Source organism: Poecilia mexicana, unplaced genomic scaffold, assembly GCF_051168715.1.
Source record: "Poecilia mexicana isolate PSO_F unplaced genomic scaffold, ASM5116871v1 scaffold_5, whole genome shotgun sequence".
Classification (NCBI taxonomy): domain Eukaryota; kingdom Metazoa; phylum Chordata; class Actinopteri; order Cyprinodontiformes; family Poeciliidae; genus Poecilia; species Poecilia mexicana.
This window is the reverse complement of record NW_028263374.1, coordinates 4,024,356-4,050,471: the sequence shown is the minus strand read 5'-3', so window position 1 is coordinate 4,050,471 and position 26,116 is coordinate 4,024,356. Positions and strand designations below refer to the sequence as shown.

The window sequence follows — 26,116 nt, the reverse complement described above, 5'->3', positions numbered from 1 at the left end:
AGATCACCGTCAGCAGCCAAATATTCTCCTAGACGGAGGGATGGAGTGGAGGGATCGGGGTTGGGGGGGCTGACTCTGTCTGACAGTGTGCCATATCTCTTCACCATGTTTGTACTCCTCGTTTACACAAAGTTACTTGTTGTGGTCTGAGGGAGCGCTTCTCAAACTTTCACTACCTGCCTAGATACAGATGGTCCTCTAAAGGTTTCCTGTTACCACCACACAGTCGAGGCATTTTTAAACTGCAGAACAGTTGTGTTTTGTCACAATGAAGAGAGAAAAAAAAACACTTATCCACTTGCAAGTTTCAGTTGAAATAAAAACATTCCCAAGCTGGAAATACAAACGGGAAACTTGCTCCCTGAATAAAGATAAATGGATCTTTCTCACAACACAAACACTTCAGTTCAATATGGCTGCCCAGTTTGGTACAAATGATGAACTGTTATTTATTAAATTTACTTAGAGCCTAAATATGTAAACTTTTTTCATTAGTTTTTGGACACATCTAATGATGAGTCTTTGTTTAACATTAGCTTTTATTGCTAATATTCAAAGGTCTGATATCAACCAGAAAAGCGGGTGTTGCATCTAAAATTTCCAAATTTCCGCTCCAGCATTTCTGTCCAGCACCACTTTGTGTCCCGCACGTAAACATGCTAGTTAATAATAAATGGGTTGGTTGTTCTTGTACCTATTGTTGTTAATAACACTTGTTCAAACCTTCTCTAACATTCCACACTACAAAATAATAAAACTTTGTATGATTTGTGATGATATAGTATGGGTGAATTTCAGTATCCTTCAATACTCAAAGCTGCAAGATCTGTGTAGTTGCAGGCTAAGAAACAATTGAAATGCTCTTCATGTCCCTAATGGGTAGATTTAAACATTTAAACCAGGTAGGTCTGGTGTGTGGGGGGGATTAAGGGCTTTTTAAAGGTTTATGTGTGTAGAAAGGCTTTGAGGGTTTAGCTGAAGCATCTAATACTTGTATTTACATCAATGTAGTGACCAGACTCTCAACGGAAAACCAACAGAGTATCAGATCCTACTTGTTGAACAATGGTCACACTGTGGATCTGTAGCTCTGACTTTGAGGTTAAGCTGCCTTGCAGGTCTGGATGCAAAAAGTAAGTTGCTTACCTTACAATTCATAAAGCTACTGTGTCTTGGTCAGTTTCCCACATCCTGTGCGATCAATCATCAGCTCTGCATTCATCATTTATCGGGCCTCTGATTCCAGCATTGAGCTCAAATGTCTGGAGGAGCCATTGAGCTCTCGCTCCCTGTCCTCCAACCCCGGTAATGACCTTCCTTACAGCCGCGGTGGAGCGTTGAGTTATGGGAACGGGCAGTGGGCCGTGTCGGCCAACATCGCCACAAGATGCTCGGCGAGAGGCCTGGATTGCCTGCGTTCAGCAGACTGAGGAGTGGAACCAGATCAGGACTCGCTCGTACCTCACTCTGTCTTGCTGTGGAACTGCTTAGAGTCCCGTGCACAAATTCAGACATGCAGTGTGGTGCACAAACTGAACCCCCCACAAACTGAACCTACGTGCCGTAATGGGCTTCTTTAAGTGTTTATCTGGCTTCAGTAGACACACTTATGCTCCACTTCCAGCCTTTAAATCTCACGGATAAGTCTCTTGTGTTGCTCTAATGTGTCTGACAAAGAGCAAAGCAGCTCAGCTTGCCTGAGCCTTTCCTGTAATTGTAATCTGCAACTGCAAATTTTGTAGGCGAGTTTGGGGATCCAGGGTGCAATCTTATACGTCTGCTTCAATAAATGGCAAAGGGATCACTCGCAAATTTGATTTAGCTGCCAGCGTTTTAAATGATTCCGGCAGCAAACGCGACTCATTTTGCCGCCTCCTGGGAATGACGGCTCACATTAACACAGCGGCATGATTAACGGCTTCTTGACCGTGTTTTTCTTGAGCAGAGCAGTCTCTTTACACGTCTCATTCAGGCTGATTGTGACACGCAGCTTGGCAGGCAACAGCCTCGGCCCGGAGACCTGCTGGGCTGCTGCCATTATACATCCTCGGTCAACATTTCAGCGGAGCACAATGCCGCCTGGCCCCGCCTGAGGCGAAGGTTGACTTTGAGGTTAAGCTGAGGAAAGTCTGACAGAACGGGGAATGATGTCTGATTGCTGGACCGACTTTTCCAAGAGAGTCCAACAGCTTTATTCTCGTTCTTAGAAAGCACTCCAGTGTGAAATATTGTGCATACTGTGAGTTACAAATGTAGTGAAGTATCCACAAGTCAAAGTAGATTGTCATTCACAAACTTTAATGTGTTTTATTGGGATTTTATGTGACAGACCCACAGAAAGTTGCACCAGACAGGGAAGAGGAATGAGAATTTGTTGGGAAAGGTTTTGAGACATTATTAAAGTCAGTCTGATACCCCTAAATAAAATCTAACTAACTGACTGCAGAACACCCCAGATTAGTAAATAGCGTTTAGTTTAATATTAGTACAAATCCAGCTGTTTTGTGGAAGCCTCAGGAGTTGCATCGTACAGACCAAGGAATACATCAAGACACAGGTGGTTCTCCAAATATTGTTGTATTCAACCTCCCTACTGTTGGTCTGTCACATAACATCCAAATAAAATGCATTGGAGTGTATGGATGATTGTAATGTGAGATACTGTAAAACAGTTCAAAGGGTATACACGCTATATGAGACATTTTTATCTGATTTGGCCATAATGAACGATCTACGAGGTTGGGTTTCTTCAGCGGTATGGGGAAAGACACTCCATTCACCGATGTTTGATCTGGGGACTCGGGATTCAAACGCGCTGCATTATAGGTTTAAAGGAGCCTTTGCGCTCGTTATCCGATGGCTGTGGGATTAGATTACATGTTTGTTTCCTAATGCACAATTCTCTGTAGGGCGCACTGTTGCTTTGCGCTGCTCACATTCCCTCCTCAGCTGACAGATGGTCTTATCCAGCTTCTCTCTGACAACAAACACAAACCGATGAGCTGCTGACAACCTGCTTCAGGAAGGACTTGAACTGGCCCTCGGGAAGTGTGTGTGCACTTGTATGTGTGTACTATCGCAGACACACACAGGGACTCATCATTCAGCTTAAGACTCCTACACAAATAATCGAGGGGTCCAACCTTGTGCGAGAGAACTCTGACAGATGCCAATCACCTGGCCAACCTATAAACATTCCTTCGGCGGACACAGTTATTAAATCGAACTATACAAATACAGCCAATCTAATGCTATTAATCCTTGCTTATTGATGTAACCCTCATGGTAAATTTAGATCTGGCTGGAAAGACGGCTAAGATCGGATTCCTCGGGGGAGTCTGTTTGGAAAGGTCCAGAGATGGTGTTTATTTTAAGGCCTCATGCCGGACATGTTGATGGCTATGCATTCTTGGGTGTTCAGACCTCTAAAACACCTCAAAGGAATGTTTCTTGACAGTTTTAACCACACAGAACATGACTTACACATACATGGCTTGCAAAAAAACACAGCCCCAAAACCTTTTTAAGGGCAGGTAACCCCCTGTGTGCAAAAACTACTCTACAGGCCTGACGTCCCACATTTCCTCCTTGGCTTCTATCGTTATATCCCAGCAGACCTCTGTTTGGATCGCTGTGTAAAAGCCAAACACAGCTAACTATATTTGACAGTATATACTTCTGGTTTCTTTCCACTGCAGCTTGGCCACACAATTAGTGTAAAAGAACCTCAAAAGATTCCTCGAAGGTGGATTGAGAGTAAATCTCGCCACTGAAGCAGGACGTTCCTGCTCCTTGAGCGAGCACTCTTGTTTGCCCAGCAGTATATGTGAATGCCATCCGTCCCTGCCTCTCATTATAGACGGCAGAGGAGTGTGTTTGTCTATGGTGGGGCGTGTGACCTCTGTGGTTGGAGCGACAGCTTCGCCGCTCTGCCTGTAGTTGGTCGCTGAACCAAGGAGAACGTATCAAACAAACACTCCAACGGCGAGCTGACAGAAGAGTTTGTACCTCTCGGCGTGCCAGTACATGTCCACTACATTGTGTTGTCAAGGGCTCGCCGCGCTTTTCTGACCTTCAGAGAATGGCGTTCTATCAAGAACTGGAATGTTTAAACCAGACATGTCCAAAGTCCGGCCCAGGGGCCAAATGCGGCCCGTGGTGAAATTTCATCCGGCCCGCAGCCTCTGTCATAAAATCAATAGCGTCTGGCCCTCAAGTAGAATTAATACATTGGGCAGCAATGTATTACGCCATATGCCATACCTGCATATGGCGTAGCTTACACACTAAACGCTGTTCCTTGTTTACCCACTAGAGGGCAGCAGCCTGTGTGACTCAGACCATTTGCAGCTGGAGCTCATTGATCTGCAGAGAGCCGTGGTCGGCACCAGTAGCTTTCTCTCGCCAACTTTTACCGACAGGTTTTTAAGGACGGGTTTCGAGAGATTCGAGCATTTGGTAAGAAAATGCTAAGCTTGTTTGGGTCGACGTATTTGTGTGAGAAGACATTCTCGGTTATTAACTTAAATAAGAGCCGTGTTCTAACATGGCTAACGGACTCTCACTTACAGACATCTTGCGCATCAATACCACTGATTTTGCGCCAGACCTGGCCTATGTGCTGCAGTCCAGATCTCAGTATCACCCATCACATTAATGCAGACAAGTCATCTGAATAAATTGTTTTTTTAAAGATCAAAATCGGTCATAAATTCAGACAAGTTTTCAGTTTTCACTCCAGAATAATAAACTTTTAAAAAAATCTAATCAACATTTATAGTTACTAATATATCATATTTAAAAAATGAGCCCGGCACTTGTTGATATGACTATTACTTGCTCATTTCTCTGTTGTTTTATTTAGAAATTCTGTAAATATTGAACTGCTACGGTGACATATTTTTTTATGTTTCAAATATAATTTGCACTCAAGAGTACAATTACTTGTGTTTAACCGTTAGAAAAAAGTTAGTTAAAAAAGTTACGTGAATATTCAATTGCATATGATATGCATGTTTCAAATGAACCAAAAGACATGCTTAAGATCGCTGAAATTAAAATAAAAAAGCAAATGTGAAACACAGAATGGCTTGCTGAAATTTGTTTAAATATATTTTTGTTCTATGTAAAGAACATCCGCCAAGGTCGGCCCCCATACATTTTTAACACACCAAATCTGGCCCCCTTTGCAAAAAGTTTGGACACCCCTGGTTTAAACCCATCGGAGGGTTACGGAGCCCCACTCTGTGGTACAGAAGTCACTTGTTGACCTTGTATCAGAGTGCAGCATCTGTTTTCTCTGACTTCCCACAGAAAGTCACAGGCAGTCTCTGGTGGGAGATTTCCCAGATCTTTTGATCCACTCAGGAGGTATTAACCCATCAACACAGTGTGACAGCCCCTCGGTAGCACTTATCTCTAATGTGCGGTGTTAGGTTACCGTTGTGGTCATGGAAAACCATCAGATAAGTTCATGTTGCTATGCTGCAGTGGCATGAGGAGTATGTCAGTTGCGTGTATGAGAAAATGTGCATACATGAATGCGTTCAGCTGTCATAAACCAAACCGTTTCTGTCTCCATGCAGAACTGAGGTCCACTGGTACAGCTCATCACTTTGCCTACCTGCTGAATGCGTCTGACTACCGGATCCTCCGTATGGATGAGGACCACGACCGCATGTATGTTGGCAGCAAGGACCACATCCTGTCCCTAGACCTCCATGACATCAACAAGAGTCCACATATTGTAAGACTTCTATTTATGGCTTTCACTATGACCCTAATCTGGGATAAACGTCTTCACCTCAGCAGCTGCTTCCAGGCCAAAAACACAACGCAACACACAACTGTGAGGTGGAATCAAAATAAAGGCTTTTTGACGTCTTTTCCAAAATATGTTCTTGCATTTACAAGTCAGGGTCTGTCTCTTATCAGGTTTGCACATCTGGAGACGTAATACAGTTAGTTGCCTGTTCAGCACCTTTAGCTCAGTATGATTGAATGAAGATCATGAGAGAAGATACATTTTCAAGTCTTGACTCAGATTTAAACTGGGTCTGAACTTTGACTCAGTCATTCTGAAACATAATTAGTCATGTCTTAAGACGGCCTAGTGAAAGTTCATTTGTTAGGTCTGAACATACAGTCAGAACTGGATCAGATTATACCATAGAACATTCATGTAAGATGATGGCATAGTCAAAGTATTTTAGATCTAAACTTTGACTAGGCCATTCTAAAACATAGAATGTTCAAGGTTAGCCTAGTAAAATTTCATTTGCCAGGTCTGAAATCAATAGTCTAGTCAAAGTTTCAGGTGATTTTGTAACCTCCAGCAGGTTTTCTGCCTGGTTTTTTTCATGCTGAAGTACAGCATCCCATCTTCACGACTTTTCCACCACCAAATTAAGGGAATGTCATATAGATATTCCTTACTTTTCAGAATTTTACTTTGACATTTTTTAAAACCATGGATATTTTTCCTTCCACTTCACTATTATGTGCTACTTTGTCTTGGATTATCCATCCCAATGAAGTGCATCAACATTTCTGGTTGTTTCTTCCCCCCAGCTGGAGCCTTATGGGTTGTTTTTATTGGACTGCACTTTTTTGATGTTGGTTTCTGTAATGTGTTGCAAGACATAAATATTATTAAAAACTATGTTAACATTATAGCCATTTCAGCAGAACTGATATTAACATTTGTGGATTTGAATTTGTAACTTTAACCTAGAGATTCGATAAATGACGCTGATGCGTAACAGGTTTGATCGTAGCAATGAAACACATTCTGGTCTCGCCTTTGCAGATCCATTGGCCAGTGTCCGAACGAAGGCGGACAGAATGCCTCGTGAGCGGGAAGGATGCCAGCGTAAGTATGTGTGAAGACGGCGCTTGTAAAATCTGCAGGGTCGTTCTGTTTGGGTGATTCCCATCAACGCTTTCAAAAATATGGAGCATTGAAAGTATACAATTCTCTCCGTTGATTTTTTTTTTTCTTTTTAATGTGGATGGCAAGTTTGAAAGGTTTTGAAATCAGCCCAGTAAAAAAGGATTTCCTCCTGCCTAGCCAAGCAGACATCAACAGATTACTGAGTGGCTTCCACTGGATGATAGTTTTTTGAATATTTCTACATTTTGTACTGCTTAATTTTGGCAAATCAGCAGACGGTGCACCTGTTAATAAAATGACATGAATTGCTTTTTATTTGGATTTCACTTCAGGAATAATTTTACTGTTTTTCCCGTTTCCAGGAAGAGTGTGCAAACTTCATCCGTCTAATTGAGCCATGGAACCGGACTCACCTGTACATCTGTGGGACAGGAGCCTACAATCCAGTCTGCACCTTCGTCAACCGCGGGCGTAAACCTCAGGTTAGAAACTAGAACCTGAACACTGCGGAGCCAAAGAAGACACTCTCAGTAGATGGAAACGGTTTTCTCCACCTGCAGCATTAAGGATTCACCTGTCAAACCTTTCCCTCCTGCCGCCTCACCTTGGCCCTGTCCCAAAACGCTCACCACACCATACGCTCCTCTATGAAGTGTGTACTCCATTCAGAGTGCACAGAGAGGTTCAAGTGCAAATGTGGGGACGTACCGATCCACTTTTTTAACATCCGAGACTGGTACAGACATCTGAGGTTCAGTTTTAGACGATACAGAAAAACAGTGCTGAATTAAAATGTTGTTTGTAAGCACAGAGTAAATGTACTGAATTACAAATGTATTTGATAACTCTGCATCAACACAACACAGTTTAATACAACTGACATAAACAATATGTTGACTTCATTGGTCAAACGTAAAAATTAAACGACAAACCTTTTTTCAAATGGTTCAGAAAGTGTAGGAATTATAAAAATAAAATGAATAATAAAGCATGACATCGCTCAGAGCACAGTGGATAAAATTAGATTGAATAGATCGTCCCTTTTTGTCACTGATACCTGATGTAGAATGTTTTTCCACTATCAGGACCGATGCAGATACCAATATCGGATTAGTGCATCTCTGCCACAATTCATCACGCAGCAATGTATTATGGGTAATACACTTTGCTGAAGTCTGCTGCCCTCAAGCACCAAGGGGACGTGGCGAAAGAGAACTGGGACACAAAACGCACTCGAACCCTTCAGCAGGAACGCGCGTTTGAAGGACATAAGGGTGGAAGTGGGAGTATTGGGACCAGGCCAACGTCTACCCTTTATGACGGTTTTCCTCCATCATTTGAAAACCAGCTCTCGGTGCCATGTGTCCACATGCAGTAAAGCAACCCGCCTCCCTCTCTGGTCTCAGCATTTACTGGAAGCCTGAACTAACGACTTTGCCACACTCCCCAGTAACGCCTCACTGTTATTTTTTAATTATTATTATTTTTTTAAATATCTCACTTGTTCCCAAACAGCAATTAAGGGGATATCCATTTTAAAAAGCACTAAACTGCTGCATTACTGCTTCCTCTAGAGATCACAGAGAGCACGGTTTGCATGAGTTCCCTTTAAAAACACACAGTTCGCCTGTGACCACCCCACCACCCCCAGCACCACAGGCTAATCAAGGACCTCCATCCAGTCGCTCACATATCCATCCACCGCTTCATGCATTCATCCAGGCAGGCCACCTGCCAGACTCCACCATGTGGGATGTTTGGTAATTGGAAGTGGGAGCTCCCATTATGGGGTGCAAGTGGAATGTTCCATTAATGAGGCCTGTTGTTTTCTCTGGAACAGCAAACAGACGGCCCGAGTCGTGCCCCCCGACAGCACCTTTTCTGAGGCGGGCCAGCTCGTAAACCAAAAGTCAGGAATCAAGCAGTTTTTACACGTGCCTGGTTCTTATTAATTCAGACGGCCTGTTGTTCTCTGATTGGACCCTTTGAGGATAGTTTTGGAGCGGTGTGCACACGTGGGTTTTGGGAACTGTTTTTAGTGAAATGTTTTTGCTTTTGCTGCAGATTCTAGCAGGTTGTAGGATAATCTGGCTGTCATTGATTTAAATGGAGGACAGGAGGGCTGCTGCTGTTCAGCTGTCCTACAGACATACAATTACAGCAACATGTACTTCCTGTGGAACCAAGTACGACCATATATAGTGTGCTAAAAGTCTCTTGAACTTTTTCACATTTTGTGACGGTATACCAAAAACTTTAATGTACTTTATCGGGATTTCATGTGAAATAATTAAGAAAAGAAAAATTACGCAAGATATCCTCCTGACTACCAGTAGTTCATTTTTGTCCTCTGCAGAGGACATTTCTAAACTTGAATATCTCTTGTGCAATTTTCAGAAATAAATCTTTTTTTAAAATGTGACATTCCAGCTGCCATTTAAGCTGCGTTCACAAAGCAGGTCTCGATCCTCTGCAATTTTTTGCTGAAATCATATTTAAGTTTTTTGTTTTTTGCGTGATCGTTCGTGCTGCTAGTTAACTCTGACTGCACTCAGACTTCTCTGTGAACAGTTTACGACCCCGAAGCGACCCGTCTGCGCAAAGGACCAACATAGACATCACACAGCATTGCTCTGTTTACAGAGGTAATAATGGAATGAAAATAATGTTGCTGTCTTTGGATCGATTTTGATGTTAAGCAGTGGGAGCTGACAGTATTTCCCACAAGATCATAACAAGGCAAAGGAAGCTAAGAAAAATAATCCTAATTTATCACATCTGACTTCTTCTGGTGCAGAAGTCACTACAGTGACGTAAAAGTCTGAAAAATGTGACATGACACTTTGAGAACTACTGTAAACACATCCAATTTAGTACCACATATGAAAGTAACACAAATCAGACTTTTTGGGGGGCGAGTTGATGACAGGATCTGAATTGGGCTGTTCAGACAATCATGAAAAAGTTGGATGTGGAATCACATATGCCTGATGTGTGGCTGTAGCCTTACTGTGCGTTAGCAGCAATATGATGTGTGGTTGCTAGTGAAGAAAAGTGAACCGTTTTTATTCGTAAGCAATTTAGAAAAACCGGTTTTTGGCGTTTGACGTAAAATCCCAGCAAAACACATTGAAGGTTCTGCTTGTAACATGACAAAAAGTGAAAAGGTTCAAGAGGCACGAACACTTTTCTCCAAGGCACTGTGTCTGCTTTTGCGGTAAATGTTTTACTTGAGGAGTTTCTCATCATGTTTTGCAATCAAAAGAGGCCCATGCAATTCACCCGACTGCACAAGGAGGGCCTTGATCCTCCCTCGTCAGCCGCGTAACATCCAGACTGTATTGCTGTTTCCTGTTTTAGACGTCCATGTATCTGCAGATGGCCCTGGCCAGGGGAAGGGCCAGCCGCGCGGCCGAACCCAGCGCGGTGCACGACACACTTGGACTGAAGGTGCGATGCGGGCCCCTGTTTGCGCCGCGGCCCCAGAGGACTGCCGGGGCTGGCGGTCACCAGCAGCATGCCCTCCATTCTTTGTGTCTGAGCACATCCTGTCAATGCCATTTTTAATCTAAAAGCCATCATTCGTTTATCTTTGTAACATTTAGCATGCGCCTTTTTTTTTTTTTTTTTTTTTTTTTTTAAGTTTGTGCACCATCCTCAAAATTGAATTTTACGTTTCATTCGTACTTTCTTTGTGTCCTCCTCAGTGTTGCAGCACACCGTCTTACTCGTCATCATCCTTTGTTCGTTTCCGCTTTCTGTATGTGTTAAATGCCACGTTTTGCATGAGCGCGGGGTTATCATGTGAAATGGGGCCGATCAGGCTGCTAAAAACACCAGGCGCAGTTTGAATTAAACAGGCTTTTGTTCCCTTTCAGCGCATGGCATTTAGTCTCATATCAGAAACGGTGGATATTCTAATCACTCACGCTGCTTGTTTGAGTGAATCCAGCTTGCTCCGCCCAAGCAGCGCTGCGTCCCACAGAGGCCGAGTCAGCATCTGACCCACTCCCACAGCAGGGCCTGTTAGCCCAGAGCAAACACCAGCCATCTGTATCCAACTGGCTGCGCTTTGAGGGGAGGAAAACAGCGGCATACTTGAACATGTCTTCACTCGAAAGACTTTGGAACAGGCTTAACGTGAAATAATTCACTTCAAAATTAGTTTGTAGTTCCTTTATTTAAAATGTATTCGAGCCCCTTGGATCTGATTTTAATGTATTGTACTAGGATGTCTGTGGTAGACCAACACAAAGTAATAGAGTATCTTTTCAAACATATTTATAATTCAAATACCATACACTTTTTTTTTCTTTTTTTGCAAATGAAAATCTGAAAAGTGTGGCTTGCACTTGTATTCAGAGTCAATACTGTCCAAGTTTTTGTCAGCTTTTCACATGAAGACACCAAATTTTTATGCTCATTCTTTCCAAAATAGCTCAAGTTTAGATCAACTGCATAGAAAGCATCTGTGAATAAAACTGCTCAAATCCTGCCAAGGATTCACTAACTGATTTCTGTATGAACTTTGACTAAGCCATTCTAACTGATTAAATTGGCCTAATTGGCTCTGAACCATTCCTTTGTAGCTCTGACTATAGTAAAAATCTTCTTGGGATTTGTTTCTCAGCGCTGCTCCACGAAGGCAGGATTTGTGGAGTTGGCGACCACTAGTTGTCATAGCAACACACTGTATCTCCTCCAAAGTCATCTTATAGTTGCTTTGTTGTCCAGGCTGCATCTTTAGGTGGTTGACTGTGTTGGTAACACTTTATTTGAAGGGGTGTGCATAAGACTGACATGACATTGTCATAAACATTACATAATATCTGTCATGAACATAAAAAAGTCTTTATGAATGTTTATGACTGTTGTCATGAAGCGTCATCCGGTAAATAATGACACTTTTAATGCAAAGTTGCTCTAAAAGTTGCATTAAAAGTCCATTAAAAGTGCCAACTTTGCATGATTTTGTAAATAATGACAATTTAATGCAACGTTATAATTTAACTGTGTTTTTTTCAACATTAGAGGAATACTGACAAAGTTTTTTGCACATTTGCAACAGAAACACAAATTGTATTCTCTTTATGCCAATTTTTTAAAATAAAAACGACTGTTTGCAGTCTGTTTAATTTCAGGCTATCAATGCAAAGGGTGTTAAATCCAAATATCCTCCACAGATTCCCTCCAAACATTTAAAACCATCCATCGTACACTTTACACTTTAAGATTATGTGCCAAGTTGTGTTGGTCTGTCATAAAATCCCAATAAAATACCATGAAGTTAGTTTGTAATGTGACAAAAAATTTGAAGAGGACTGAATACTTTTGCAGCGTTTGTAACTTCTAATGTGACAGAACTAAGGTAGGATTTTTCGTGAGGAGGGTTGAGGTCTGGGGCGGACAAGCTGAGCTTGGAAGCCGTAGATAACTGCCTTCAGTTCTAGTTTGATTTTTATTTTTTGACTTTTCAGCTTTTCTGCAGGATAATTATGTCACATTTTTATACGAACCCATATAGACACATTTTTTCTTTGGGTGTACATAATTATATGCAACTTCTTTTTATTTTGCACTTCACTTTATGGCATGGCTTTGAGTCAATTAGCCTGCACCTTCTCTCTCTTTTTTATTTCTTTGTTTGCTCGAGCGGTGATGTTAATCAAAGATGAATAGGTAATTGCAAGTGAAGTGTGTTTGGCACAGAGCCACAGTCTCTGTCCCTGATGGGAGTGGGAAAAAAAAAAAAAAAAAGACGATGCACTCCGGTCTGCGAGGCTCGGCCACAGGACATGTCATCACATGCCACTGCTTTCATTTTACCCTACTCATACGCAAATTCCTGCCAATCACCCACACGCGCTTGTGTGCTGGGAAGCCACAAGCATCGAGCATCAGTCATCCTGGCCTCCATGCGTGGCTTGTTTTTTTTTTTTTTTGTTTTGTTTTTTTTCGCCTCCTCTGCTGGATTACAGGTGTCGGCAGCCCGCGCTCCCACCCGTACGTACGCACCGAGAAGAAGCTGAGAGGTTTTCAGCTTACTGTGTAGCGAGGCGCGGCCCACGACGCGTTTCTGAAGCTAGAGCCGGCACGGGGACGTTGATTAAAAATCCCTACTTTCACTGCATGCATTTTTCTGTATGAACTTACACTCATTATTCTAACACTTCATCCCCCACCGGGCCCCGTGGGTCCCACAGGTGTCAGAGGCAACGCACACGTTCCCTCCCTCATCCTTCCCCCTCCAGGGAATCACAGTGGCAAGACGAAGAGTGCTGAATTTATTCCCATCTCAGATTTTTTTTTTTTTTTTTACGTTTTTTTTTTTTTATTATTTTCTGTTTCAGGAAGAAATTTTCCACTTGGAGCCTGGAAAAGTGGAATCTGGGAAGGGGAAGTGCTCCTATGACCCGAAGCTCAACAGTGTGTCAGCTTTGATTAGTGAGTATCGTTATGTGGGTTCGGTTGTATGAGGACTCAGTTCATGTTCTTTCAAACATGACCTGTGGGTCATGTTTGAAAGGACATGTTTGGTTTCATCCCCCGTTTCGCTATGTGACATTTCTCTGTCATATATTATTATTATTATTATTATTTCAGTATAGAAATGCTAGTGTTCAAGTCTTCTTTATATCGTGGAGTTACTGTGTGGTGATGTTGATCTTAAAGCTCTGCATTACCTTTAGATGTTTCCAGACATGGAGGAATTTCAGTGTGAGGTTAATATTTACTGGAATGTATAATTAACCAATATGAAAATTGGGGCCAATATCAAGGACCAATATTGATTATTTCTATTATGTTTAATGACTAATATTGTATATTTCACTACCATTTCGACACCTTTTGGGGAAAAAATGACCAGAAACATGTCAAGAAATAAAAATAAATATTGCTCTTTCATATCAGATTTGTTTTATCATACTGGTATGATAAAACATAAACATAAAGGTATGTTTTAGACAAAAACAATAAAAAGGGTACAGCAGCCAAAGGGGTGAATACTTTTAAGAGGCCCTGTAACGCAGTGACAGCTTTCAGCAACAAGTTGAGGAGGGACAACACTACTCCTCCTCCTTCATAAAATCTATTCATTTTTATAAGGAACAAAATAACTTAGTGATTTTGAAACCGTGACTGAGAGTCACATTTTCATAGACTAAGTTTTTGTTGTTATATTTCAGACAATAGACCAAGATTAAATGTTATTATTATTCTGCTTCCTTTAATGAACATTTAACCTAAATTGCAGTGGTTTTTGATAATAAGGTTCATTGTGGATGCAGTAATTGATCACGATGCGCCGCCATAAGAAGCCACAGTCCTCCTCTGTCCTCCTCTGTCCTTTGGTACAAGGCCTCTGAACCAGTTGCCACCAGTGGAAGGGGGCTCTTCTTTCTGTGGGGTGTAAATCACTGGCACCCCTTTCCCACATTAGCGCAGTACCAGCTGACCGGCACGGTACCGGGACCGTCGTCTAAGATGGATTAACCTCCCACTGCCATCAGTTAGCTCCATACAAGGGACACCGTTGTTAGTGGTGATAAGGATTAAGAACCCTGCGCCACAACAGAAGATTTACCATTGACCACCAACTGCTCAGCTCCCCGCCACATTAGACACGCAATCATCTGTGGACGTTTTAATGATACATCATCAATCTCCCCACAGCGTCGCTCGGGATCATGACATTGTGTATAACGGGGGTAGAAAAGTATCTGGTTCCTCCTGCTGTCTGCGTACGCGGAGCCGTACACCTGCTTTCCACAGCGGCGCCATCAGAGCAGATGGAGGAACCAACACATTCGGCTCAACAGGTTCAACAAACTTACAGCCTGGATTTCTCAATCGGCTGAGTTTCTGCGTTTTACCAACTGTAAAATTTAAAGTTCATTGCAAAAGTACAGACTTGTTTTTTTTTTGTCTTTTTTACATTTCTATTCCAACTCCTTTCAGGGGATTTCAGTTAAAGTTGCATAGTGCAGCTTTAATGAAAAAGATGGACTTTCCTGAACACAGACTCTGCTTCACACCCAGATGTTTTGCTGCACAGTGTAGAGAAATGCGCTTGATCAGAGTGTTAACCTGAACTGGGCCGGTCCGTTTTCTCTCCTTGTCAGATGGAGAGCTGTACGCCGGCGTCTACGTCGACTTCATGGGAACGGACTCGGCCGTTTTCCGTACTTTGGGGACCAAAACTGCAATGCGAACAGACCAGTACAACTCAAGATGGTTGAATGGTAACGATCCTCTTTCATTACGTTTTCCTCCGTGACTTCTTAATATACGACACAAACAGGAACATAAATGTGCCGTATGGTTAAAATCTATTGTGGTGGTTGCGTGTGTTTTGAATCAACCAGCAGCAAGATTTCAAACAAATGTGTTCCCCCGTTTTCTTTTCCTTTCATGACGTAGATCCCACCTTCGTTCACGTGCACCTCATCCCGGACAGCGCGGAGAGGAACGACGACAAGCTGTATTTCTTCTTCAGGGAGAAATCCTCCGACATGGGTCAGAGTCCCGTGACCCAGTCCCGCATTGGACGCATCTGCCTGGTGTGCACGCACACACACACACATACACACACACACAGCGTGGAGTGGTTTCAGTTAGCTTAATGAAAAGAAAACCTGCAGCGTTTAAACGAAGAGCCTGCGCTCTCCTGAGGCGAGTCGCCCGCTGTGTTTGAACAGCTACAGGGTTTGGCTAACGCTAACATGCTGGAATCCACATGTGTCTTTAACCTTCCTGTCTACAATGCATCCTTCTGTTTGTGAGACTGCACTCTGACCTATGACCTCATGGTCTCCCTGGCCTCTTCTCCCTGGTAGTTCTGATATTTTTAGGTGATTTTTGTCTGGGAGGGTGGGGGGAAGAGAACGCCAGAAAACTGCTTTATTTCAGTTAAACTGAACTTCCTGTGTAGACGCTGGAAACTGAAAGCAAACTGAGGCCAAAAAATAAATCACAACAGAAAGCTGGTCGAGCGTCAGCGCAGAAAAACAAAATCTTATCAAGTGTTTTTGGTCTAGTTTCTAGTGCAAATATTTTTGTATATTTGAAAAAAGGCAAGAAAGAAACTTTTCAGCAAGAAATAGGAGCTTTATAAAGTCAGTAACATCTAGTTCTGCTGGCAGGTTATTTAACTTATAATAAGACATTTTTTTTCCTATTGTAAGTGAAGTAATCTTTTTTCTTTAGTATTAAGGAATCACTGACTTAAATCAAGCTCCTATATCTTGCCCTAAAGTTACTTATGAGTTAGTTTTGTCTTATTTCAAGTGTACTTAGATATTTGCAGTAGAAACTAGACTAAAAATACTTGTTAAGATTTGGTGGTTTTGCAGTGACCTTGGTGAACTGACTGTGTTTGTACGGCTTATGTTAAGTGTTTGTGTGTGTGTGTGTGTGCGTGCGCTTGTGTGTGTGTGTTTCCACCTCCATGAAGTTTATATTGTTGTATGATCATAATGATGGGGATATGTACTTGCTTGCTTGTCGTCTCAGCTGTTCTCTATTGTGTTTGTTTAAAAGGGAGGGTGTGGGGGTGGGGCAGTGACCCGACACACAAACTCCCCCCTCCCAGCGGACACTACGCCGGCGCCCTCCAGAGGCCCGGCCATGTCGCTGCTCGTTCGCCTCACGTCTGGATGCTCTTGCTGCTATTCTTTACACTGATCTAATCGGGAGCGTAAACAGTGAATATTGTTGAAACACTTTCACTTCTTACACCGTAGATGGTTGGAAAAAGAATGTGAACGACAGATGTAGCTGAACTCGTCCTCACCAGGATGAATTCTGTCTTCACTCGGTAACAGCTGGAGGAGTAATAAAGGAGGAGATAATTGTTTTTTGACCCAGTCTTCGACCCCTTTCTACCTTCCAGACCTTACAACCAGCCCTTTGTGCGCGCGCGCGTGTGTGTGTGTGTGTGCGTGCGTGTGTGTGTGTGTGTGTGTGTGAGCTCCTGCACGGTGGTTTTTCTATGTGAAGAACAGTCAGAGGGACGTAGCTGATGGAGAAACTGTGTTTTGTGCTCGCCCCTCCCCCCCCCTCTCTCTCTCTCGTAACAGAACGATGATGGAGGTCACTGCTGTCTGGTCAACAAGTGGAGCACCTTCCTGAAGGCCAGACTCATCTGCTCAGTGCCCGGGACCGACGGCATGGAAACACACTTTGACGAGCTCCGTGAGTGTATACGCATTTCATCTGCAAAGTAACATCCTTAATAGTTTAGATGTGATCACGCATGAAAGAACTGAAAAAACAAACTTTTTTTTTTTTTTTTTTTTCCATTTTGAGAAGAAACGAAGAGGAGCTTCATCACCCCGTATGAGTTCAAACACACATACTGTACACCCCCATGTGAAGCTCAAGTCATTGATACAGAACCAACAAGTTAACCTGGGAATAATACACGGGGCTGCGGTACCTTGAACTAATCCAAAAGAATAAAAATCACCTTACCAGGATTGTTTCTGTAATGGCAACTCGTTGGAAGAATACACACTGGTTCTATGCCTGTCTAGAGTCACAAAAACACCTTTGTGGTTTTATAGGTCGGGCCTTGATGGTCCATAAACTTTATAAAGTGTAAAATATTCATGTGTGGAGTCAGTTGACATAAATGACCAAGTGCTGAAAAGGTTCTGGCTCTTCCTTTTCCAAACGAGGTTTCTGCCTCTGCTGGTTAGTTCAGTGTTGACTCAGACACGGCAGTGCAGAGTGATTCTGTGAGATGGATGGTGATCACTGTCGGGCACCCATGATTAATTGTAGGATATTGTAGTTAAAGGCCATAAATGTGGAGCAAAGCGGGGCGGTGAAGGAACAAGGACAGACATGTCGGGGTCCTGAGTGGGAGACGGCGCGCGTGTCAGATTTCAGAGCCAAGGACTCGGAGAAGGAAAGGTAGAGAGGAAATGATGGAGTTTTGTGTTTACTGTCTGGTTTGAGTGTTATTTTAATGCTGGTTCTGGAAATTTGTGGTTGTGGAGGAAAAATCTGTCTCATGTGATGCACAAAGACAAACAGGCCGTTTACAGTTTATAGCAAAAGTATTTACATAACTTTTACACGTTGTGTCACGTTACATCCACAACCTTGAATGTGTTCAACTTTGAGCTTTGGTGCTAGACTAACATGAGCTGGTGTATAAATACAGACTGGGATGGAAATCTGGACCTAAACACGATTGAAGACCAATTGCAAGACTTGAATATTAAAACTGAATAAACCTGAAATATTTAGGAAAGAAAAATATCTATCTCTTTGTCTATCAGGTTTTTTTAAGTGATATTAATTGCCACTTTATCATTATTGCAGTAATTACCACAAAGTATATAAAATAATTTGCAGTCTATCTCACCCCTCCCTAATCTAGATCTATGGCTTGAAAATTTGAAGCCATTATTACCAAAATATCTTCTTTGTTTCCTATATCCTAAAAAAAAAAAACATGGATGTTGGTGGCTGTAATGTTCAGAGATATGAATATTTTTGCAGGGAATATCACATTTCTGAGATCTCAGTGAAGTGACATCACCTACCCTGCATGGCACAGATGCAGAGCAGTTGCTGCTGTGTGAGTCAGATTTGGGAGGAATCACAGGCTTCCACTGGTTCTGTGAGAGTCGTCGTAAAATGTCTCAGCCTTGTTGCCTAAGGAAAGCCAACGACCTGGAATTCTCCTTTATATTTATTTATGATTTGAAATAAACTTTTTCAGAAGAAGCACGTTATTTGGTGACATCTGAGATTTTTTGTTTCAGGGATACGCTGAGAAACAAATTGGTCCAACAGAAAAGAAATGGACCTGAGTAATCAAAACCCAAAGGCTGATCAAATTTTAAAGGGGCGGTATCGTGTGTATTCCAGGCGCAGAGTGTCATTTTATAGCACAATCACTTAGCTATGTTAACTTTAGTTGCAATAAAAATTCTACATACATTTCAAATGTGACTTAAAGGAAATTTGGCTTTGTAATTTAACACCTTGAAATTCTCTCTGTCTCTTTAAGAGACTCCACCTACAGGAAGTCATCACAACATGGCTCCTCTATTTAATAATGTTTTTATCAGCGTTCCACTGAGAAGTAGCTCCTTTAATGAGCTCAGCAGAAGTGCAGCTGCACCAGGTGTTTGCTAATTGTTGCTGGCTAGTCTGAAGGAGCTGAGTGGGGGCGTCGTGATTTGCAAAGCTGAATGGTTGCCGTGGGAGATTGAAGGATTCCTCAAACATGCATGACGGAATCAAGACATCCAGGTATTGAATAACATGATGTAAAGCTCCAAAAAGTCGACTTCACAAAACGCTGCCTCTTCCAGTAAAGCTTTAATGCTTCAGAAATACAGGAAAGCGACATGTGAAATGGGAATCGCTGTTAAAGCTGTTATTAATATGAGCGCTCCAGAGCGAACACATCACCGACGCATCAGAAGAGCTTTTCAGTTTCCTCCCTTTGAAGCCGCGATCCGTTTCTCTTCTCAGACGTATCTCTCTTTCCAGTGTGCGCTTGTGTTTCCGTCCATGCAGATCCACAATTTCTGGGACAGCTGTATGTCATGACGAGGATCTAGTGTTGCGTGACACTCGTGGCAGCTCGTTGGTCTGCGGCCGTCCTAACCCATGACCATTCCGCTGCTGAGATTTTTTGTTGGGTTTTTTTTCGGGGCAGCTGAGGGAGAGATTGAATGGGTGGGAAGATGTTTCTGGTTTTCTCCAGAGAGGAGCTCCGGGCTGCAGACGGTCCCCGGAGGACGACCATGTAGCCTCAGTACTGGACCAGAAACCAGCAGTTTGACAGTCAGACAATCCTCACACCAGCCGTGTATCACAGCATCTACACAGGAAGCTGACAGCTAATTCCTCATGCTGCTCTACATGAGACAGCGAGAGCATAAATCTGGATTGGAATACGTATTCTTTCGGTTCCTCGCTTTCGAAGCGCTAACGCTGTATTTTTAGCCTTTTTTTTTTTTTTTTTTTTTTTTTTTTTTTTAACCAAACAGGGTTTTTTCCCCAACTAGGTTATAGCAGCTCGTGTTGACGGCCTTTGTCCTGTCGCAGGCAGCGAACACGGCTGTCTCCTGGGAGCAGTATTTAGGTCAGGTTCTGAAACAGCAGGAAGACTTATCACCTGTACTTGGCATCAAACAAAGGATGAGCTAAATCAGGCAGTGCCGGCGTCAGAGCTCTGTGGGACAACTAGTGGGAATGTTTGGGATTCAGGGACCTGAAGGCCTGGCTTCAGTCGTTATGATGGCCTATCAGATGAGAGATTCAGAACCTCCCAAAGGTTTTTTTATACCCTTTGAAATGCCTCTTATTTTGTGTCATAACAGCCACAACTTTTAAGTCGAGTTTATTTGTATAGCACATTTTATCAATAAGGCACTTCAAAGTGTTTTTACACCATAAAAACATCAAATAATCACTAATCATGAAATAAGCTATAAACATTACTGGATTTTGTCCAAATTATCAAGCAAATGCACATCAAATATAGTTATTATGAATCAAAGACAGCTGGTTTCAGCCTTGATTTAAAGGAACTAAGGGTTTCGGTTGTTTTGCAGTTTTCTGGAAGTTTGTTCCAGATATGTGGTGCTTAGAAGCTGAATGCTGCTTCTCCATGTTTGGTTCTGGTTCTGGGGCTGCAGAGCAGAACCAGAACCAGAACCTGAGAGGACTGGAAGGTTAATACAGCAACAAATCTTTAATGCATCTTTGTGCTTAGCTGTTCAGTGATTTATAAACCAACTTAAGTATTTTAAAGTCTTTAGTGGTTTTGACAAACATAAACTTAAAAAGTGTTTCATGCATATGTCTCAGCATCTTAGTCAACTGTAGAGACTGAAAAGTTGTTTTTTTTATCATTCTTTATTTGCAAAATACGTCAACCTCTGTTGGTTTGGATGAAAAACATGTGAAGAGCAGTTTTGTTTTTTTTCTTTACAAAATGCAACATATTATCCATGGATGTAGGTCTGGACTTTGACTAGGTCATGCTACAGTAGTTGAAAATGTTCAAGTAAATGAAATTCTACCTGTCGTTGTTCTAGGTTGATTTAACTTTGTGCTGCTGTTTATCCCAGTTTCAAGTTGTTTGGAGCTTATAAGATTATTTTTTTCTGTTTTTTTCCTGTATTTCCACTGTAAAAACACAATTCTCACCAAATAGTTGTGGCTTCTACTGTAAATATCTTGGTACACTTGAAATGAGACAAAACTAACTTATAAGTAACTTTTCAGCCTAGATATGGAGCTTGTTTAGGTCAATACTTCTTAATATTGACAATAAAAAGTACTAGTTCCACTGCAAATTGTTTCATTTATACCAGATTTTTCCCACGTTTTTCATATGTTCACACTGTTGAGCTTCATTACTGGAAATCAAAACTACAAACCAGGGATTCTACAGGTTTCAGCAACTCAAATTTAAGACTTTTGTTCTAAGATTTCTCCAAGACCATGACAAATGAAATTTAAGAGCTGTAGCGTGACAGAAATGTGCAAAAGAAAATCACATTTTATACACTAGTTTTTTCACAGAATGCACATAGGACACTTGGGTGTTATTATTTTCCAATATTCTCTGATTATCCAAAAAGAAAGATGGGTCTGTGAATATTCTTCCAGCTGAACAAACAAAGGGACTGCCGCATGGCTGGAAATGTTCACTAGTCTGTCTTTTTGTGAAGTAAAATCTTTATCTTTATCAATGCATTAATCTGACTGCTCTGTTCCTCCTTGTAGGAGACGTTTACATCCAGCCAACTCAGGACACAAAGAACCCCGTCATCTACGGCGTCTTCACCGTCTCCGGGTTTGTTCCCTTCGCTGAAAACCAAACCTGCTGTGCTTCTGTCGCCTGTGAGGCGAATTTACCCGCTCTTACGTTTTCACCGCAGGTCCGTGTTCAAAGGCTCGGCCATTTGCGTTTACTCCATGGCCGACATCCGCATGGTCTTCAACGGGCCCTTCGCCCACAAAGAGGGTCCCAATTACCAGTGGGTGGCGTACACGGGGAAGATCCCCTACCCTCGCCCCGGCACCGTAAGCCCCTCCTCTTAAAGCAGCTGAGCAACATCCAGGCATCAGCATATCCAAACTGAAGTTTTAACTCTTAGGCTTCATTTTGAGCAGCAATTCTTGTGGGGGGAGAACTTTAAAAAAAAAAAAAAAACAAGTTGCGCTCCAGCTCAGGTGATTGTGTTTTTTCTACCCCAGTGCCCTGGAGGAACATTTACGCCCAGCATGAAGTCCACAAAGGACTACCCAGATGAAGTGATCAACTTCATGAGGAATCACCCTGCCATGCACAATGCAGTCTACCCAGTGCACAAGCGCCCCCTGGTGGTCCGAACCAACGTGGACTATGAGTTCACCACCATCTCAGTGGACCAGGTGACGGCTGCAGACGGCAACTATGAAGTGCTCTTCTTAGGAACTGGTGAGTTGTTGTTGTTTTTTTTTTGTTTTGTTTTAACTTAAGATGTGATTTGATTGGCTCAGTCCATCATTAAATTACATAATGACAGAAAAACTCCATTCTCCATTTATTGTTTAATTCATTTACTTACATATTATTTATCACTTTGATTAACATGCATTCCATTGTGTATTTGTGTCTGTTACTTACCGAAAACTAAACTATTTAACAACAGGAATGAAAGTTGGTCCAAAAAATGTCAGATTTATTAAGATGTTTTTTGCTTCTGATCATCTTTGTGTTACATTTGAGCAAGAAAGCATTTCTTGTGAGTGAAAGGTGAAAAGCCAAAGGTTGGTTCATGCTACATAAATGTGATTTGATGGAATATTTGCCCGAAGCGATGGACAGATCCAGCATTCCTCACCACTACAGTTTAGTTTCTAGCTGATGAAGGTGAACACTTTGATCCGAGTCGACACACTGAGTGACACTGTGGAGAACAGGATGGCCCCCTGTGGAAATAAACCCCATGTAAATGAGGGGCTCTCATCTTTCAGACAAAAGCATTCTTTCCTTTTTGTGCTCGAGTGGAAATTTAACCAATCAAAGGGTTTTTCTCACCTCTCTCTGCTCACATGGAGTAAACAAGAAGATTTGTACCTGGAGGGCAGAGGAGGATGAGCAGCAGGAGGGAAAAGAACAGTGCAGGAGGAAGGAGGGTCAGAGTTAGCGTAGCCATCACCCTGATCCTCCCTGCTGCTGGGAGACACCGCGCAGCCTGCTGCCCTCACATGCTGCGCGTGGCGCCTCCTGACTCCTTTGTGCCGCTGAGCGTCACCGGGATGCGGAAGAATGCGTGTTGGGGTTCAGAGGACATCATAAATCTCAGGCATCAAACTCACTGGAATTCTTCACGGAAATCAAACGGAGCAGGGAAAATCACCCAAACAGGCACGTTAAGACGAGGACGCAGTCAGCAAGAAGAGAACGTCACGTCATTGGAAAAAATAAATGGTTAACCTGGTGAGAGTTATGTGTACAGCATGTTGATGCTGGGATTATCGTCACTGATGACTGCTGAGAGTCAAACACACCTCTGAGGGGCTGCGGGCGGTGGGGGCTGGTGGAGGTTGGTGGGGTTTGGTGGGGGCTAGTGGGGGGCGGCGGCCGCGTGGCTGATGGGTGTGTCTTGTGCTCCCCAGACAAGGGAACAGTTCAGAAAGTCATCGTCCTGCCCAGGGATGACCTGCAGACCGAGGAGCTGGTTCTGGAGGAGGTTGAAGTTTTTAAGGTGAACCCTCTGCACGCTGCATCACACTTTCACTTGTTGCTTATTCTCAAAGAGAAAAGCTAACAGAGTTTCCTGGCTGTTTTGCTTGTATGTCAAGGTTCCCACTCCTATAACGACGATGAAGATCTCATCCAAAAGGGTAAGCGAGCGCAAACTCAGGTTTGCTTCCGGTTTTCTAAACTGAGCTGGAAATAATGACTGACAAACTCGGTTTGCTACACATGATACAGTCGGTAGATGCAGAGTTGGGGTTAAGTGCAACCTGCCCCGATCATAAAACAAATTATGCCTGCAATGATCTTCAAAATAATTTACCCCTTCTCCTACGCTCTGTGTGGTCAGTAACTCTTAGTGCTGTCCTCTTTTCCGTCCACAGCAACAGCTGTACGTGTCCTCTGCGGTCGGCCTGACCCAGCTGGCCCTCCACCGGTGCGATGTGTACGGCGAGGCGTGCGCCGACTGCTGCCTGGCCAGAGATCCGTACTGCGCCTGGGATGGAAAGTCCTGCTCCCGGTACTCGGCCTCACAGAAGAGGTAAGCACCAGCCGCAGCCGCGCGGTCAGCGAGTTCACTAACCAAATAACTAGATCAGTTGGTTCAGCGACACGGACATCGACCTGCCTGTATGGCTGACTGGCTGTTTGGTGACGGGTCGATTTGTGATGGTCTGTGGGAACACTTAGCTTAACAAGACTAATACATATATATATATATATATATATATATATATATATATATATATATATGTATATGTATATATATATATATATATATATATATATATATATATATATATATATATATGTATATGTATATATATATATATATATATATATATATATATATATATATATATATAAGAAATGTAAAGTCATATGTTGAAAAGGTGGAGATTTGTTCTTATCTGTTTGTATTTTCCTCTTCATTTGGTTTTCATGTGTTACTGAATGGCTTTGAATGGCTTGCGGTTGCTTTATGATGTTTTTCTCTCCTTATTTGGCAATACTGGTCTGACCCGTTTAGACGTAGCCGGAGGCAGGACGTCCGGTACGGGAACCCCATCCGACAGTGCAGAGGCTTCAACTCCAACGGTAAGCAGGCCCCGTTGTCTCACTGTCCAGATGTAGTGACAGGTCAATGGTTACCGGGGAAAAGCAAAAGAAACCATTAGAAAAGCCGTAAACATGAGTTTGCCGTCTCCACTCTGCAGCCAATAAGAACACGCTGGAGATGGTGCAGTACGGGGTGGAGGGCAGCAGCACCTTCCTGGAGTGCCAGGCCCGATCTCCACACGCCGTCATTAAATGGCACCTGCAGAGAGACAACAGTGACCGCAGGAAAGAGGTTGGTCTCTCTCACACACACACACACACACGGGCACACGAGTCTTATCTTGAACTTTGTCATGTTTTGTGTACCGTTTGCTAGGTCTGTCATAATCTTTTTTTTTTTACTTTTTTTTTGCGATAAACAATAATATTGTTGTTTTCAGACCATATACGTATTATAATCTTATTAATGCAAGTACAGCCTCTCAAATATCAATAAACTTTAATTTCTAGTGAATATTTAACAGTGGAACTGGAAGGCAGTTTAAATATCCAAACAAAGAAAACAACCGAAACAAAAGAAAATGGATACTGAAGTCTCTGTAAACAACATTGTTCTTCATTGAAGGAGGAAGTTTAGACCAAAACACCAGACTGAAGACTTTTATCATCTAGAAAGAGAGACACGAGGGAAACAATCACACAAATGGAAATTATGGAGCTCGTTTTAATTTATGATGTGATAAATTGATTTATCTTTATTGTGACAGGCTCACTGTTTGCTAAGAGACAAAAACCTGATAGAGGCTCAGAAAGACTGAAGATTGTAGTGAATTTCAGTCTCTAGGGGCAAAAAGCACAAAAATGTCATTTCAAAACATTTCCTCTTATTAAAAATCTTTGCCACTTTTGTAGATTTTTATTCAAACAGCAATAAAATACATTGAAGTTTGCACGATACGTGACAAAACCTGATTTTGCCAGGCACCGTAAATGTCCCGTTGCATGTGGTTCTACTGCCCTGCTACCTTTTTACTTTTGAAAGCTAATGGGCTAATAAATGAGCGTTTCCTCTGGGGGTTCACGGCCCTCATAATGTCACAGATTTATTCACTATGAAACATGTTTGGAAAAATCACCCCAGAATAACATGTTGTTGATTATCGGTTAACTCATTGAAGTGTTTTTTGTTCAGATTAGCTATCGCTATGACGATTTGTCCTCAGGAAGGACAGACCGTAAAGGTCAACTGTGAAAATGCTTTAATAAACTCTGAGGCAGCAGCTTTTATTGTAAGACCATCTGTGAACAAATGCTTCTCTTTTATTGACTCTCCTGTTGGATGTAGTTTGTTGCACAGAAACAAAACACAGGCACTAGTCAGATTTCTGGGTGTAGATGGAAAAACGGCTGCAAGCTGAGTGTATCTAAGAGATCACATC

General features: G+C 42.4%; 1 protein-coding gene and 1 long non-coding RNA gene across 5 annotated transcripts in view; one reads left to right on the top strand and one right to left on the bottom strand.

The window, feature by feature from the left end:
* The window catches only part of LOC148159592 (uncharacterized), a 285,054-nt gene that overhangs the window by 188,966 nt on the left and 69,972 nt on the right, over positions 1–26,116 (bottom strand). Inside the window, exon 1 of one of the 3 annotated variants that reach the window (XR_015762813.1) lies at positions 19,866–20,058. The exons of 1 other annotated variant lie outside the window; for it this stretch is intronic. This is a non-coding gene — a long non-coding RNA (uncharacterized LOC148159592). Of the gene's footprint in view, positions 1–10,504; positions 10,706–19,865; positions 20,059–26,116 lie in introns of those variants that run through there. One more of the 3 variants, XR_015762814.1, reaches the window with a different exon arrangement.
* Positions 1–26,116, top strand: part of LOC106928996 (semaphorin-3F-like) — a 79,186-nt gene that overhangs the window by 48,144 nt on the left and 4,926 nt on the right. Inside the window, exons 3-18 of one of the 2 annotated variants that reach the window (XM_088005362.1) lie at positions 5,586–5,746; positions 6,809–6,871; positions 7,255–7,374; positions 10,253–10,342; positions 13,243–13,336; positions 15,016–15,135; positions 15,314–15,453; positions 16,972–17,086; positions 21,656–21,725; positions 21,811–21,955; positions 22,130–22,352; positions 23,537–23,625; positions 23,723–23,764; positions 24,002–24,161; positions 24,636–24,716; positions 24,836–24,969. In XM_088005362.1, coding sequence (XP_087861488.1) covers positions 5,586–5,746; positions 6,809–6,871; positions 7,255–7,374; positions 10,253–10,342; positions 13,243–13,336; positions 15,016–15,135; positions 15,314–15,453; positions 16,972–17,086; positions 21,656–21,725; positions 21,811–21,955; positions 22,130–22,352; positions 23,537–23,625; positions 23,723–23,764; positions 24,002–24,161; positions 24,636–24,716; positions 24,836–24,969 — 1,847 coding nt within the window. The remainder of the gene's footprint in view (positions 1–5,585; positions 5,747–6,808; positions 6,872–7,254; positions 7,375–10,252; positions 10,343–13,242; positions 13,337–15,015; positions 15,136–15,313; positions 15,454–16,971; positions 17,087–21,655; positions 21,726–21,810; positions 21,956–22,129; positions 22,353–23,536; positions 23,626–23,722; positions 23,765–24,001; positions 24,162–24,635; positions 24,717–24,835; positions 24,970–26,116) is intronic. The other variant, XM_015005648.2, reaches the window with a different exon arrangement.